The 17,806-nt window shown below is 39.4% G+C and overlaps 1 protein-coding gene across 11 annotated transcripts in view; it reads right to left on the reverse strand.

Moving 5' to 3' along the window:
• NSD1 (nuclear receptor binding SET domain protein 1) overlaps window positions 1-17,806 on the reverse strand; it is a 164,797-nt gene that overhangs the window by 116,869 nt on the left and 30,122 nt on the right. Inside the window, exon 1 of one of the 11 annotated variants that reach the window (XM_087429332.1) lies at window positions 16,508-16,579. The exons of the other annotated variants lie outside the window; for them this stretch is intronic. Coding sequence (XP_087285458.1) covers window positions 16,508-16,564 — 57 coding nt within the window. The 5' untranslated portion in view covers window positions 16,565-16,579. Of the gene's footprint in view, window positions 1-16,507; window positions 16,580-17,806 lie in introns of those variants that run through there. 11 annotated transcript variants of the gene reach the window in all.

Raw genomic sequence — 17,806 nt, forward strand, 5'->3', positions numbered from 1 at the left:
TCTGGGGAATTTCCTAACACTGACCATAGGCATTTTCCCTATAATAGAAAATCTAGTGCTAAATCAGTCCAACATAAATCAATTTTACTCTGCATAGTCTTTCTGCCCATAAATTTTTCTTTCAATGTTTGAGAACCTACTATGCACCCAGCAATTCTCATTTATCATTACATCATCATGTAACTGTTGGGTATGACCTGGGGTTTATTTTCCCTTTGACTTCTGCTTTAGTCTGTGCCTTTTAGGGAGTTGTTTCTGAGTGCTAGAGGAAGAGGATCAATGGTTCCCAACCCTGGTTGCACATCAGAATGACCTAAGGAGTTTTATAAAATAATACAGTCCCCCCATCCACCCTACGGGCCCAGAGATTCTGATTCAGTACATCTGGGGTGAGGCTCTTGGCACCGCATTTTTTAAAAGCTCCATGGGTAGTGATTCAGATAAACAGCCAAGGTTGAAAACAAATGCACTAGTTAGTACAAACAAATGTACAAATATAGCTAGTCAGTATTTCATTGTAATTACAGCCTTGAGTGAGTTTGTTTTGGGTGGGGAAAGGGGTAAGACAGGACAATCTCAAAAGACGTCTGACCCTGATACAAGGAAGAGGGATGTGACTATACAATTCCAATGCTGTCTAATTCACAAGGGAAAAAGGAAGCATTTATTAGATACCCAAGTACCAGAAACTGCTAAGAACATTCATATATTTTGCTTCTCTTTTAAACCTCATAGTGACAATGAGGCAGGTATTAATTACTGTCTCTTTGTTGTAGGTATATAACCTGAGGCTCAGAAATGGGAAGTGAGCCGGACAAATGCCAAACAGAGCTATGCTTGTGCTCTGTTTGATCGCCTGTTCCCTTTCCACTAGGTCACAGACAAAACTATCAGTCTGTTCTAGCCTTTAGTACTGATAACTGCACTTAACCTTGACACAATTAGTGATCTTACCCTCTCATTCAACGAAGGAATTCTGCTTATAAACTCTCACCAGACAAATGTTCCTCACAACACTTTTACACTGTAATTCAACTAACAGAAGACGCCCCTAGTCTCTTCAAAACAGACACATCATACACATCTGTGCTCCTTATTGTACTTCTTTACTGGGGTCAAAACCAATCAATGTTGTTAAAAGGCAAGTCACCAATGGGTAATACTCAACTTCAATCTAAAGTTAGCTTATGTTTAGACCAAAGATGCTTTCAAAAAACATAACAAGGGGCCAGCCCGGTGGCGCAAGCGGTTAGGTGCACGCGCTCCACTGCAGCAACCTGGGGTTCGCCGGTTCGGATCCCCGGCGCACACCAACGCACCACTTGTTAAGCCATGTTTTGGTGGCATCCCACAAAGTAGAGGAAGATGGGCACGGATGTTAGCCCAGGGCCAGCCTTCCTCAGCAAAAAAGAGGAGGATTGGCATCGGATGTTAGCTCAGGGCTGGTCTTCCTCACACACACACACAAAAAACAACATAAAACAATTAGTATTCAGCCTTTTGCAATTTTTTTAAAAAAGCAAGTTTTACTCATACTAACCTAAACTTTACACGTAACTTTAAAAAACAAAATGATGCCCTCTGACACACCTAAGTGATTTCCTGAGGACAAAAAAAAGACTAGAACATCTGGCCTCCTATTCTAGTGTCTTTTCGCTAAAGCTATGCGGTCTTTCCAGTCTTAATATTGTACTTCCCCATCCCTCTCATGCAATGGAGAGGCCCAGGACAAGAATTTTGGCACAGGCTGTGATACTCTACAAAACTAGGTATGAATGGATCCTGATTCTTAATCCGCCGACTGTAAATTCAGACAAGTTACTTAACTTCTCTCAACCTCAAATCCTCCGTTTGTAAAAATGGAGACAATGTAATTAGAAGTAAATGTCTACCATAGGAACTCAATAAATGGTTGGCATATATTACTTTTGAAATTCATCCACAGCGCATGATTCAAATAACTGATATCCTTAGTCGAAGATAAGCTTTGGTCATCCAGACAGTTATGCCACTTCAGAGTCTCTGGTGACTTACCTCTGCCAGGTCTCTGAAGTCCCTCCAGGGCTGCTCCAAATCAGTTACTGCCTCAGCAGGGAAAATACAAGAGAAGGAGATGACTTACAAGGACGAGAGTGCGTTTGTCTTCTGTACTGTTTTATTTTTTTTTTTTTGAGGGAGTCCTTTTATGAAACTAAACTATAATAAACCTGCAAAATATCACTTTCATTCACTTAACAAATATTTACTGACTACTAGGCCAGGCTAGGCCACAGGGCTACAGAAATGATTAAGACATAATTTCTCCCTCAAAAAACTAAGTCTAGGGCCGGCCCCATGGCTTAGCGGTTAAGTGCGCGCGCTCCGCTACTGGCGGCCCAGGGTTCGGATCCCGGGCGCGCACCGACGCACCGCTTCTCTGGCCATGCTGAGGCCGCGTCCCACATACAGCAACTAGAAGGATGTGCAACTATGACGTACAACTATCTACTGGGGCTTTGCGGGGGAGAAAAAAGGAGGAGGATTGGCAGTAGATGTTAGCTCAGAGCCGGTCTTCCTCAGCAAAAAGAGGAGGATTAGCACGGATGTTAGCTCAGGGCTGATCTTCCTCACACACACAAAAAATAAATAAATAAAATTTTTAAAAAATAATAATAATTTTAAAAAAAACTAAGTCTAGCTCAAGGTTTGAATTGTTCTCCAACCGTACAATAATACAGCAGCCTTAACTCTAGTGGAATGCTCACCCTTCAAATAAACAGGGATGATAGTCCAGGTCTTGTGAAGGCTCTACAACAGTGTTCTTTCCCTAGAACCAGAGAATGAGTAATCTCGTGCAGTTAATTCCCTTCGAGCTCAACTATAAAATGGATACAATAGCAACCTGATATTAGTTGCTTATTAAGTACTGTCAGGAGTGCAATAAGTACTTAAATATATATATATACACACACATACACATACCTATAGGTTGTAGCCCTTTAATGAAAATGCCAGTCACATTAAGCCAGTACCAGAACAAAGCTTCCTAATGAGTTAAAACCAATTCCAAAGCAACCCAAACTTAAGTAAATTAATCTGTTTATCCTTGAATACTAATATAGCTTATAACTGACAACAAAAATTAACCTGTCAATTACCTGAAGATACTTAAAAAACTATAATTACTCATATCCTTCCTCATAATTACTCATAAAAAACAGTTTAGTTTAAAAAGCATAATTACGTATAACACTACACTTGGATATTTATAAATAACTAAAAGAAATTTCCTTCCAAGAAAAGCACTAGAAAAACGATAGGGCATTTTCACACATAGTTTGAAGTTTAACACGTTTTAAAACACATATCTCAGTCTAAACACTAATATTTATTTTATGGTTCATAACTATCAATCAGTAACAAAGTTATTTTTCACTCAGTCTAAAAAAAATTATCCACAGAACTTCTCCCTTTTTCAAAATTCTTGTGGAAAATGTCAAATATATACAAAAGCAAAAAACAGTACAATGAATTCCTTGGTAACCATTACTCAGCTTCAACAAATAACAAATCATGGCCCACTTCGTTCGTTTATAATCCCATTCACTTCCTACCTACTACTTCCATCCCACAGCCCCCACACCTGGATTATTTTGAAGCAAATCCCCAGATATCACATCCTTTCATTCATATTATTTCAAATCTCTAAAAGGATCATTATTTCTTAATAGACTATTCTAAAGAAGAGCAGTAGCAATTTCAGAACAGCCCAAACACAGATGACTGGCTTCCTTTCCTCTTGCCCTCCTCGACACATCAGAGCCAGTGATTTCCACCTCTAACAATATAGTTTACACTCATTAGTTCAGGTGATCTCTCCCTCTGGACTTCTCAAAATCCTTCCGTCAAAACTCCATCCCAGAGGTAGTTTCAACGTAGTTTCAAGTAGTTTGTATTCCTCAGAGACAGTGTTCTGGAGTGTCCCTTAGGGGCTGCCCAAGGGGTGAGAAGGAAACCTGCCTGCTCTCTACCCCAAATCAAAGCAGTTCCATCTTTTTTGTTTTATACTGGTGTTCTGTATGAGATTTCATTTGAAGCTAAAAAGTAAAAAACACAAAATCAAGCCCAAGTTCTTAGACTGACAAACAAAATACTTCCTGACCTGGCCCCTACTTACCCATCCAAATTCAGGGCCCACCAGCATCTGCATCACACGATATATACTTGGCAGTTACACATAAATCTCATGCTGTTACACCTCCAGGCCCTTGATCCTGCTTTTCCATCTATCGAAGGTAAGCTTCCTTTCCCCTTGAGGCTAATATCTACTCACACTTCAAGATATGGCTCTAAGAAGCTTCTCTTTGGCCCAGGCAAATGCTCTCCTTGGGCTCGCTTTACCCCTACTTAAGGCTGTGCATTCTCCTCTGCATACCTCTTATTACTGCACTTCAAATATTACATTGATAATCCCAGATTCTAACAGTCTCAAGGACAGGGACACTAGCTTATTTTTTATTCATTTTTTGTCTTACTCATTTTTTAAACTCTAGCACTTACTAGGTACTCAAAAAATGTCTACTCAATCAAACACTATCATCAACAAAACTTAAGACAATGCAACTGCTCAATAAGTATTTGTTAAAACAAGTAAGTAATTCATCCTGTCGATACATACATGCTCGATTACAGAATGAGGAACATACAAAGTTAATGGCTGCAGTACTATTTGTAATAGCAAAAGATTGTGAAACTAAACATCCATCACTAAGGGACAAAATTATGGTATGTCCATAAAATGATCTGTTCTGCAGCCACAAAAATGAATAGAAGAATAAAAGAATAAAAAGAAGTTCTTTATGTACAGATATAGAATGATCTGTCAGATACAATAGGTGGAAAAAAGCAAAGGTGCAAAAGTGGTATAGCATGCCACCATTGTGAAAAACAAACAAAACCTGGGGTGGAGATTATATGCATTTGCTCACATATGCATAAAATATCTGAAAGGGCAACACATAAAAAACTGACAACCAATTGACAGGGAGGGGAGCTGGGTGATTTAAAGACTTTTCACTATAAATCCTTTTATATAGGCCGGCCCGGTGGCTTAGCGGTTAAGTGTGCGCACTCCGCTACTGGCAGCCCGGGTTCGGATCCCAGGCGCGCACCAACGCACCGCTTCTCTGGCCATGCTGAGGCGGTGTCCCACATACAGCAACTAGAAGGATGTGCAACTATGACATACAACTATCCACTGGGGCTTTGAGGAAGAAAAAAAGGAGGAGGATTGGCAGATGTTAGCTGAGAGCCAGTCTTCCTCAGCAAAAAGAGGAAGATTGGCACGGATGTTAGCTCAGGACTGATCTCCCTCACAAAAAAATAAATAAATAAATCTTTTTATATTTAAAGCATAAAAGTGTTATGAATTTAATAAATGATGCCATTTTCAAGCAGGAAACAAAAAACATGGTTCTAAAATCTTAACTGAAATATTTCTTTAAAAGCCATCTTGAGAGAGCGAGTTTAATCAGAGCAGAGAGGAAAATCTAGGCATTGGTTTGTATGAAGTTTCTTCTCACCCATTTTGGTGTGAATACACAATCAAATACTGAATTTTAAAGAAAAGAAAAGAAACCTGAATGGCAGACCCTCAGGATGCCCAGGATTCAACCATAAGTTCACAGCCTTCGCAAAGCTACTAAAACCAGTCTAGCTCCCTTTGGCCTTTACTCAAGCTGGTCCCTCTGCCTAAAATGCTCTTTCAATTCCTTTCTCCCACTCCCCTTACCACCCTCCCAGTCCCTTTTATGCTCAAATTAACTCTTCCTCAATTCTTGGATCCCAGTCTCCATGTCACTTTCTTAGGGAAGCCTCCATGAGATCCAAACCAGATCAGGTCTCCCCAGGATGCATGCTCAAAGTTCCCTACCCTTCCTCTCTTCCTAGTCCTTAGTTTCACTCCAATTACATAACTATTGTGGGATCACTTCCCCCCTGGACCGGAAGATCCATGAGGGCAGACCAGGTATGTTTTGCTTATCACTGTATTCCCAGCTACAACCAGTGCCCGGCACCTTGTTAATGCTCAAAATTGTTGAATGATGAATGAATGAATAAATACAAGAGCAAAAATAAAATAGCAATGAAATACTGTAAATGTGAAAATTTTTATCTTCCACTTCAGTCCTTGGAACATAAGGTAACATTAAATACATGTTTGTGGGAAAACAGAATGCAATGCAAAAGGAAATCTTGAACGCACAAAGCTGCAAAGCACCTGCTGAAGTGTCACACACATTTAAAACCACAGCCAGTTGCCAGTAGTCTACCAGGAATATTCCAGAAATTTAATCAGTGTCCTTTGGTGCTGTAAGCTTTGATTTCCACCGAGGTAGGGATGACACAAGTATAGAGAGCAATTGAGAAAAAGCTATTGCATGTGCTAAGAGGCTCCTAATCTAAATATGAAGGGACCAGAAAAGACAGTATATTCTACACTTTATCCACATTTCTTAGATTCTCAAAGCTAAACTTGTTGTATTTATGGAAATTCTGTATGCAAAGTTTCTGGTGAACAAACAGGATCAAATACAAACTTGATGAAAGATGAACAGCCAACAGGTCTTAAGTCTACTGAGTCAAATAAGTATGTTGAGCTGATTAGCCACATGTATAATTTGAAAACCCAATGTTTAGGGGCCAGTGTTGAATTATTAAACAAAAATCCTGACATTTTAAAAACTGGGACCAAGCTGAATCTCAGGCTGAGAGGAAAATAACATTTCTGAGAACCTTCTACTAAGTGCCAAGCCCTTTCACATGTAATATAAGGGAATCACACAAATTCTAGTAGGTGGGTACAGCCTCTATTTACTAGTGAGAAACCCAAAACAGAAAGTTTCCAATAAGACATCGTTAACTGCTGAGCTCAATTCTGACTGATCCCCAAAGCCTGGGTGTCTACCATCTTGGTCTCTCCAAAAAGTTGGACCTGGGCTCTGGACTCAGTTCTGGAGTTAAAGAATCCTGAGGTCTCCACCAGAGGCTTTTCCGAAAAATACAAAAAAAAAAAGTTGTTATAAGCTCTTCCAACATGATATATACCTTACAATAATAAGTCCTTCTAGATTTTTACTGCACTAATCAGGAAAAGTAATGATAAAAACCAACTAAAACCATTTCGTGTAAACGCAGACAGTATACTGAATATCATAAAAACTAATAGAATAATCTAATATTTAGTTTTTAACTCCTCAATTTCAAAACACTGAGTTTGAAGTCACTGAAATAAAGAAAAGGTAGAATTTTCTCATCTGAATGCTCACATCAGAAATAAACTTTGCTATAAAACGCAGACAGGATATACCACTTGCCATTCCGGAGATTAATTTTTTTAAACTTTACTCTGACATACAAAGAATCCTTTGACATACAAAGAATCCTTTTCCATATAGTCTAAGTGATATACCACACATTACAGTCAAAGCTTTAACATTATTTACCCTTCCAAGAATAGCTTCTAAACAAGATTTTCAAAATGCTATTACTTTCTGTAACTTACATATGCATTCAAATTATCTTTCTACTCCCCACAGAAATTAACTACAGAAAATTAACCCTAATCTATTGTGACCACACTTGTGATGACACAGCCCAAGAACAAAATCAATGAAATAATAAATATTTCCAAGATATACTTGATGAGTCAAAAGGTAGCTTACTATTTTGGGCAATGGTGCCTTGAGCGTGTAATAAGAGTCTCCGACTGATTCAGTCTCAGGCAAGTCCCAACTATTTTCTTTTTATATCTCTAAAATATAAATCTAGCTTTCCTTTCTGCAGGAGGACCAACATGAGAAACGACTTGAATGTTTATCTTCCAGAATACTCATTCATTCCTCCTGCAAAGATTTATTGCTTCCCTGCTTACCAGGAACTGTGCTAGGCCTCAAGGATACAACAGAAAGACGACAAAATCCCAAGCTTGAAGTTGTAAGATTAGTAGGGGATAACAGGACACAAAAGTAATCAAAATATATTATGAAGAATGCTATAACATTATTACAAGAACACAGAAGAACTTTTTACCCTCTTTCCTAAAAACCAAGAAGAAATACTCACCAAAATGACAATATGAATATCAGATCACCCATAAACATCGTTCTCATTAACCAGAAAAGTTGTGGGCCGGCACCGTGGCATAGCGGTTAAGGGCGTGTGCTCTGCTACTGGCGGCCCGGGGTTCGGATCCTGGGCGCGCACCGACGCACCGCTTCTCCGGCCATGCTGAGGCCGCATCGCAGATACACCAACTAGAAGGATGTGCAACTATGACATACAACTATCTACTGGGGCTTTGGGGAAAAAAAAAAAGGAGGAGAATTGGCAATATATGTTAGCTCAGAGCAGGTCTTCCTCAGCAAAAAGAGGAGGATTAGCATGGATATTAGCTCAGGGCTGATCTTCCTCACAAAAAAAAAAATAAATAAAAGTTGCATTTGTAGTTAATTTAACTACCAAATTATTGTTTCCATTCATTAAAACTTAAAATATTACATGTGCCTATGAACAAAATAATATTTTGACATACACACCAGAACTTGTATAAACACATATTGTCCTTACAAGACCATTTAATAACTCTTGGGATAACATACACAAGAGGTTGATAAACTTCTTTGTTAAGGGCCAGATAGTAAATATTTTAGACTCCTATAAGACATACAGTCTTCTTCCCAACTATTCGACTCTCTCATCATAGCACAAAAGCAGCAACAGACAACACGTAAAAGAGCCATGTTCCAATAGAACTTTATATATGCTTACTCAAATTTGAATTTCATAAAATTTTAACATTTCAGAATATTTTCCTTTTGATTTTCTCTCACTCATTCAAAAATGTGAAAACTCTTCTTAACTCATGGGCTGTTACAAACACAGGTGGTGGCCAGATTTGGTAGTGTTTGCCAAACACTACCACTAAGAAGTGGACTCTACATATCACATTATGAAAACCATTCATGTTATTCTGAGTCACACTTAGAACCTAAACTGTTATCTACTAGTTTAGCTACTTCACCAGACTCAAGCCTTACTTGATTTTAGCTGATAAAAGCAGCAAGTTCTATTTATTTTAAAATAAACTTTGTGTGTGTGTGTGTGAGGAAGATTGCCCCTGAGCTAACATCTGTTGCCAATCTTCTTCTTTTTGCTTGAGGAAGATTGTCCCTGGGCTAACATCTGTGCCAGTCCTCCTCTATTTTTCGTATGTGGGACGCCACCACAGCATGGCTTCACAAGCAGTGCTCAGGTCTGCACCTAGGACCTGAACCCATGAACCCCGGGCCACCGAAGTACAACGCACGATCTTAACCACTACGCCACCGGGCCAGCCCCTAAACTTTACTTTTTTTATAAAAATAAAAATATAAAAAATATAAAAATAAAAGTAAACTTTATTTTTTAAAAAATATTTTGAGCAAAGGTTGCTACAGTCAAAAGTGTCTAAAGCGACATCAGAGAAAATGGGGGAATAGGGAACTTCAAGGACCAGTCTCTCTACAAAAATAGCAAACAAACAGGGAAAAAACTATCACAAGCAACTATCAGAACTGGGGAAATATTAAAATGCTTATAGCAACTAAGCAAACGCTTAATCAAGAAAAGGACGGGGTACCTCAAAAAGGTAAACACAGATATGATCCAGCAATTCCACTCCTAGGTATATATCCAAAAGAACTGAAAGCAGGGATTCAATCAGATATTTGTACACTCATACTCACAGCAGTATTATTCACAATATCAAAAAGGTGGAAAAAAACCAAATGTCCACCACAGATGAATGGATTAAAAAAATACAGTATATCCATACAATGGAAGATTATTCAGCTATAAAAAGAATAAAAGTTCTGATACGCACTACAACATGGATAAACCTTAAAAGTATTATGCTAACTGAAATAAGCCAGACACAAAGAGACAAATATTGTATGTTTCCACTTACATGAGTTACCTAGAAGAAGCAAATTCATAGAGAGAGCTCTATAATCAAATAGAGTTTACCAAGGGCTAAAGGGAGGGAGCAATAGGGAGTTACTGTTTCACGGGTACAAAGCTTATGTTGGGGATGATGAAAAAGTTTTCAGTATAGAAAGTGGTGATGGTTACACAACATTGTAGACATAATTAAAGCCACTGAATTGTACACTTACAAATGATAAATACGTTATGTATACTTTACAACAACAAAAAAACGATACCATCAAAAAAATCAATATAATACACTATATTATAATATAACAAAAGAACCCATGATCACCTCAATAGATGCAGAAGAGCATTTAACAAAATCCAACACCCTTTCATGATAAAAACACTCAACAAACTAGAGAAGAGAAGAGAACTTTCTTAACATAATAAAGGATATTTATGAAAGACCCACAACTAACATTATACTCAATGGTGAAAGACTGGAAGCTTTCCCCTTGAGATCAGGAACAAGACCAAAATACTTTTACAACTGCTATTCAACAATGTATACCAGTTCTGGCCAGAGCAATAAGGCAAGAAAAAGAAATAAAAGACATCCAAACTGGAAAGGCAGAAGTATAGCTATCTCTATTTGCAGATAACATAATTCTATGTATGGAAAATCCTTTAGAATTCACACATACACACACATACAATTAAGAGCTAATAAACAAATTCAGCAAAGTTGCAGAATACAAGATCAACACTCAAATATCACTTCTGTTTCTATTCAAGAGTAATGAACAATCCAAAGAAGAAAGTGGGAAAAAATTCCACTTTACAATAGCATCCAAAGGAATAACAGTGAAAGACCTGTACACCAAGAACTACAAAAGATTGCTGAAAGGAAATGAAAGAAGACCTAAATAATGGAAAGACATCTGACGTTCATCAATTTGAATTCTTAATATTGTTAATACAGCAATACTCCCCAAAGTGATCTACAGATTCAATGCAGTCTACACGAAAATTTCAAAAGCCTTTATGGAGAAATGGAAAAGCCTAATCTCAAATTCACATGGAAATGCAAGCAGACAGAATAGCCAAAACAATATTGGAAAAGAAAAAAAAGTAGGAGGACCAACACATCCTGAATTCAAAACTTACTAGAAAGCTACAGTAATCAAAACAGTGTGATGCTAGAACAGAAATACAAATCAATGGAATAAAATGGAGAGTCCAGAAATAAACCCTCACAAATACGTTCAATAGATTCTCAACAGTGCCAACACCATTCAAGGAGAAGGAATAGTCTCTTCAACAAATGGTACTGAGACAATTGGACCACCACATGCAAAAGAATAAAGTCAGACTCCTTCCTCATTCCATATACAACAATTAACTCAAAGTAGATCAATGGCCTAAATATAAGAAATAAAGCTATAAAACTCTTAGAAGAAAACATAGGAATAAGTCTTCATGACCTCGGATTTGGCAAAGGATTCTTAGATTTGATACCAAAAGGACAAGCAACAACAAAACACAGATAAAGAAGACTTCATCAGAATTGAAACTTTTGTGAATCAAATTATCAAGAATGTGAAAAGACAACCTATCAAACAGGAGAAAATATCTGCAAATCATAACTGGTAAGGGCTTAATATCCACAATATACAAGGAACTCTTAATAACTCAACAACAAAAAAAGCAAACCAAATTTTAAAATGGGCAAAGGACTTGAAGAGACATTTCTCCAAAGACAATATACAAATGGCCAACAAGCACACGAAAAGATGTTCAACATTATTGGTCACTGAGAAAATGCAAATCAAAACCACAATAAGATATCACTTCACATCCATTAGGACAGCCTTAATTAAAAAAAAAAAAGTAAAATAAAGCACTGGTAAGGATATGGAAAAATAAGAACTCTACAACATTGCTGGTGTGGATGTAAAATGGTGCAGCCATTGAAGAAAACAGTTTGGCAGTTTGTCAAATGGTTAAACATAAAATTACCATATGACCCAGAAATTCCATTCCTAGGTTTTTACTGAACAGAAATGAAAATATATATCCACAAAGAGACTTGTACACCCACGTTTATAGCAGCATTATTCATAATAGCCAAAAAGTGGAAAAAACCCAAATGTCCATGGACTGGACGAATGGACAAAAAAATTACGGTATAATACAATGGAAGATTATTCAGCCATAAAAAAGAATGAATTTCTGATACATGCTACATGGATGAACTTTGAAAACATTACGCTAAGTGAAAGAAGACAGACACGAAAGGTCATGTATTGTATGATTTCATTTATATGGAATATCCAGAATAGGCAAATACATAGAGACAGAAAGTAGACTGATGACTGCCAGGAGCTAGGGTGAGAGGTGTATGAGAAGTGACTGCTTAACGGGTATGAGGTTTTCATTTGAGGTGATGAAAATGCTTTGGAACTAGATAGAGGCAGTAGCTACACAATACTGTCAATGTACTAAATGCCAATGAAGCATACATTTTAAAGTTTACATTTTAAAATGGTTAACTTTATGTTATGTGAATCTCACCTCAATTTTTAAAAAAGTAGGGGGAGGGCCGGCCCTGTGGCTTGGTGGTTAAGTGCGCGTGCTGCGATGCTGGCGGCCCGGGATCGGATCCCGGGTGCGCATCGAGGCACCACTTCTCCATTCATCCTGAGGCCGAGTCCCACATGCAGCAACTAGAAGGATGTGCAGCTACGACACACGGCTATCCACTGGGGCTTTGGGGGGAAAAAATAAAATAAATAAAATCTTTAAAAAAAAAAAAAAAAAAAAAAAAAAAAAAAGTAGGGGGAGAACATCGGGGTGTGCAAGAGAGCAGGTATAATTTCAGAAATAATGATTTCATTTTAGTTGCAATACAAGCGTACCTCATTTCACTGCTTTTCGCTTTATTGCACTTCGCAGATACTGCATTTTTGACAAATTGAAGGTTTGTGGCAACCCTGAGTGGAGCAAGTCTATCAGTGCCATTTTACAACAGCATTTGCTCTCTTTATACCTCTGTGTCACATTTTGGTAATTCTCACAATATTTCAAACCACCACCCTGATCAGTCAGCAGCCATCAACACTGAGACAAGACCCTCCACCAGCAAAAAGATTATGACTCACTGAAGGCTTAGATGACAGTTAGCATTTTTTAGCAATATTTTTATTTTTGTTTTTTGTTTTGTTTTTTGTGAGGAAGATCAGCCCTGAGCTAACATCCAATGCCAATCCTCTTTTTTTTTTTTTGCAGAGGAAGGTTGGCCCTGAGCTAATATCCGTGCCCACCTCCCTCCACTTTATATGGGACGCCGCCACAGCATGGCTTTGACAAGCAGTGCGTTGGTGCATGCCTGGGATCCGAACCTGTGACTCTCGGGCCACCAAAGCGGAGCACGTGCACTTAACCGCTTGCACCACCGGGCCAGCCCCAGCAATATTTTTAAATTAAAGTATGTACATTGTGTTTTTAGATATAATGGTATTGCACACTTTAAACAGACTACAGTATAGTACAACTTTTATATGCACTAGGAAACAAAAAAAAGTGTGACTCGCTTTATTTCGATATTCGCTTTATTACAGTGGTCTGGAACCAAACCCACAATATCTCTGAGTTATGCCTGTATTTAACTTTAAATAATATTAAATGTAGATTCAAGCTAGGTATATAGCCAAGAGAAATGAAAACACATAACCACACAAATACTTGTCCACAAATCTTCATAGCCGCGTTCATCACAGCCAAAATGTGGAAACAAACCAATTATCCATCAGCTGATGAACGATAAACAAAATGTGGTATATCCACACAATGGAATATTATTCAATCACAAAAAGAAATGGAGTACTGACACATGCTAAGACATGGATGAACCTTAAAAACATTATGCTAAGTTAAAGAACTCTGTCACAAAAGACCACATTTTATATGACTCATTTATACGAAATGTCCAGAACGGGAAAATCCATGAAGAATACAGACTGGTGGTTGTCTAGGGCTGAGGGGAGTGATTGCTAACACGGTGATGAAAAACTTCTAAAGTTAGATTGTAGTGATGGATGTACAACTCAATGAACATACTAAAAATCAATGAATTATAAATGGGTACATGGTATGGTAGGTGAATTTTATGACAAGAAAGCTGTTAAAAATTTAAAACATGAAGTTGAACCCTTATGTCCCACTATATACAAAAATTAACTCAAACATATCAAAGATCTAAATGTAAGAACTAAAACTATAAAACTCTTAGAAAAAAGCACAGCAGTAAACCTTCATGACCTATGAGCTAGCAACAAGATTCAAAGAAATGACACAAAAACACAAGCAACAAAAGAAAAAATAGGTAAACTGGACTTTATCAAAATTAAAAATTTTTGTGCAGAAGAGGACACTATCAAGAGTGATCAAAGATCTCTCAAAGAATGGGAGAAAATATTTGCAAATTACATAGCTGATAAAAAGCTAGTATCCAGAATACACACATAATTTCTACAACTCAACAACAAAAAGACAAACCCAATTAAAAAATGAGTAAATGAAAAAAGTCTAGAAATGGATGATGGTCATAGCAACACAACAACGTAAATGTACTTAATGCCACTGAAATATACACCCAAAAATGTTTAAAGTGCCAGATTTCAGGGGCCAGGCCGGCGGCGTAGTGGTTAAGTTCGTGCGCTCCGCTTCAGTGGCCCAGGGTTTGCAGGTTCGGATCCCAGGCACAGATCTACACACCGCTCATCAAGCCATCCTGTGGCAGCATCCCATATACAAAATAGAGGAAGATGGGCACAGATGTTAGCTCAGGGCTAATCTTCCTTAGCAAAAAGAGGATTGGCAATGGATGTTAGCTCAGAGCCCATCTTCCTCACAAAAAAATAAATACATAAAATAAAATAAAATGGCAAATTTTATGTTACGTATATTTTACACTCCTTTTTTTAAAAATGGGCAAAGGACCTAAATAGACATTTCTCCAAAGAAGATAAATGGACAATAAGCACATTTCAAGATGGTCGTTTGAGCCAGCCCTGATGGCCTAGTAGTTCAAGTTCAGCACTCTCGCCGGTTTGGCAGCTGGGGTTCATTTCCTGGTCACAGAACCAAACTACCTGTCTGTAGGGGCCATGCTGTGGCAGTGGCTCACACAGAAGAACTAGAAGGACTTACAACTATGATATACAACCATGTACTGGGCCTTCAGGGAGGAAAAAAAAAAAAAAAAGATGCGCATTAGTCATTAAGGGAATGCAAACCAAAAGCATGAGATAGCACCTCAAGCTAAGATGGATGTAATCAAAAAAAGTGAAAACCAGTAAGTATTGGCCAGGATGTAGAGAAATTAGAACTCTTGTACGTTGCTGGTAGGAATATATAAAAGGGTGCTATGGAAAACAGTTTGGAAATTCCTCAAAAAGTTAAACACATCCAATAATAATCAGAGAGAGAATCAGAAATCAAAAACCTGCCAGCAAAGAACAGTCCAGGACCAGATGGCTTCATAAGTGAATCCTACCAGACACTAAAAGAAGAATTAATACTAATCCTTTTTAAACTCTTCCAAAAGATAAAAGGAACACTTCCAAACTCATTTTATGAGGCCATCACCACTCTGATACCAAAGCTAGACCAAGATAACACAAAAAAAGAAAACTATAGCTCAATATCCTTGATGAACATAGATCAAAATATCTTCAACAGAATATTAGCAAGCCAAATTCAACAGCACATTAAAAGAATGATACACCATGACCAACTCAGATACACGCCTGGGATACAAGAATGGTTCAACATCCTCAAATCAACGAACATGATACACACCACATTAACAGAAAGAAGGATAAAAATGACATGATCATCTCAATAGATGCAAGAAAAGCATTTGAGAAAACCCAACACTCTTTCATGATAAAAACACACAACAAATTAGGTATTGAAGGAACTTACCTCAACACAGTAACGGTCATATATGAAAAGCCCACAGCTAAAATGATACTCAAGAAAGGAGAGAGAGTCAAGATGGCGGCGTAAGCAGACTCTGAACTCACCTCCTCCCGTGGACACAGCCAATTTACAACTACTCATGGAAAAATTACCCCTGAGACAGAACTGAAAACTGGATAAGAGGAACTCCTGCAACAACGGACAATCCTAACTGAGGTGGAAGAGGCAGAGACTCCCTTCTGGAGAGGAAAAACGTCGCCTTCACAAGCCGCCAGCTTCACGGCCGCCGGGAGCAGCTCACAGGTACGCAGCCTCCCTGGAGGAGCGGGGCCCTGAGCCGAGGAGCGCCCCCGCTGTGGGCATTTTGTGGACCCAGCACAATCGAGACAAGCGGCATAATATCTGACTTTGCCTGCTACTAAAACATTGGGGAGTACCCCCAGAAAAGCTGGTTCATAAAGAAAGTAAAACCGGCTCTTAAAGGGCCCACGCGCAAACTCACCCGTTTCAGAAAGCATCCTAAAATCACCAGGAAGAAAGGTGCACAGTGCTGTGGTGAAATGAGACTCACCTGATAGGCCCTGAGTGCATCTCGGTGAGGGTGAGACCTCTCCAGGGACAGGGACATTGGCGGCGGCCATTGTTGTGGCCTGGTATGGGCATGCTGACACAGACGCCATTGGAGTTCTCCGTGGGGCCTGCTAGCCCAGGGTCTGCCCCACCCGCTAGAAGGGTCTGCCCCACCCGCTAGAGCACCAATTTAATCCAGCTCAGCCAGGGAGGGCAGCCCACCCTAGAGACTGGCCCCACCCAACAACAAGCCCTCAGGCAACTTGTGGGCCTGCATAGATTGGTGACAGGATTCTCTGCAGCCTGGCAACTGAGCTGACTTTAGCAGGGCAGGGCGTGCACAAGGAGCGGGTGGAGAGTGTGGGGCGGTGGTGGAGTGTGTGGGGCTCCCGCCATGGAGAGACTGGGTCCGCTTCGGGAGGTCAGGGCGCGCACACGGGGCAGAACTGTGTTGACTGTGTGTGCAGTCCTGTGGGCGGCAGGGCTTGTCAGCTGCAGAAGACTTGTGCTTCTCAAAGACCCACATAGGGGGTTTGCCCCACCTTCCAAAGCTTGAAACAATTGAGTGCTCCCGTGCCTGAGGCCAGCCCCACCCAGCTGCAATCCTCAGAGAGCTGACAAGAGACCTAAAAGCTGGAGGCTTATAGCAATTGTAAGGCCCTGAGCCTAACAACCTGCCACGCTGGGGGCCTACTCACTTAAAAGAAATACTGCAACACAAATGTGGTATTAGAACTTGGAGCCAACTGTGCTGGGGCTCCCTACACCTGATAAAGAGACTGAAGGGCCCACAACAACTACAAGCAGCTGAGCATTACAACAGCTGGCCAGGAGCATAACTCGGCCACCCTGGGCACCTACAGGGAGAGCAAACAGGCCACAACAGAAGGACACATGTAGCCCACATAGGGGTCACCCCCGGAACATTGAGAATTGAGGGAAGCACATGGCAGGCCTCCTAAGCCATCACTTACATAAGGTCACCTATCCAAGAGCAGGAGACATAGCTGACCTACCTAGTACGTGGACACAAGCACAGGGAAAGAGGCAAAATGAGGAGGCAAAGGAATACATTCCAAGTAAGGCAACAGGACAAAACCCCAGAAAAGGAACTAAGTGAAACAGAAATGAGCAACCTACCTGACAGAGAGTTCAAACTAAGAGTGTTAAGGATGCTCACTGATGTGGGGAGAAGAATAGATGAACTCAGTGAGAATGTCAACAAACAAATGGAAGATATAAAAAAGAACCAATCAGAAATGAAGAATACAATACTGGAAATGAAAAATTCACTAGAGGG

Source organism: Ceratotherium simum, chromosome 4 (assembly GCF_057802395.1).
Source record: "Ceratotherium simum simum isolate JZ-2026a chromosome 4, ASM5780239v1, whole genome shotgun sequence".
NCBI classification, from domain to species: Eukaryota; Metazoa; Chordata; class Mammalia; order Perissodactyla; family Rhinocerotidae; genus Ceratotherium; species Ceratotherium simum.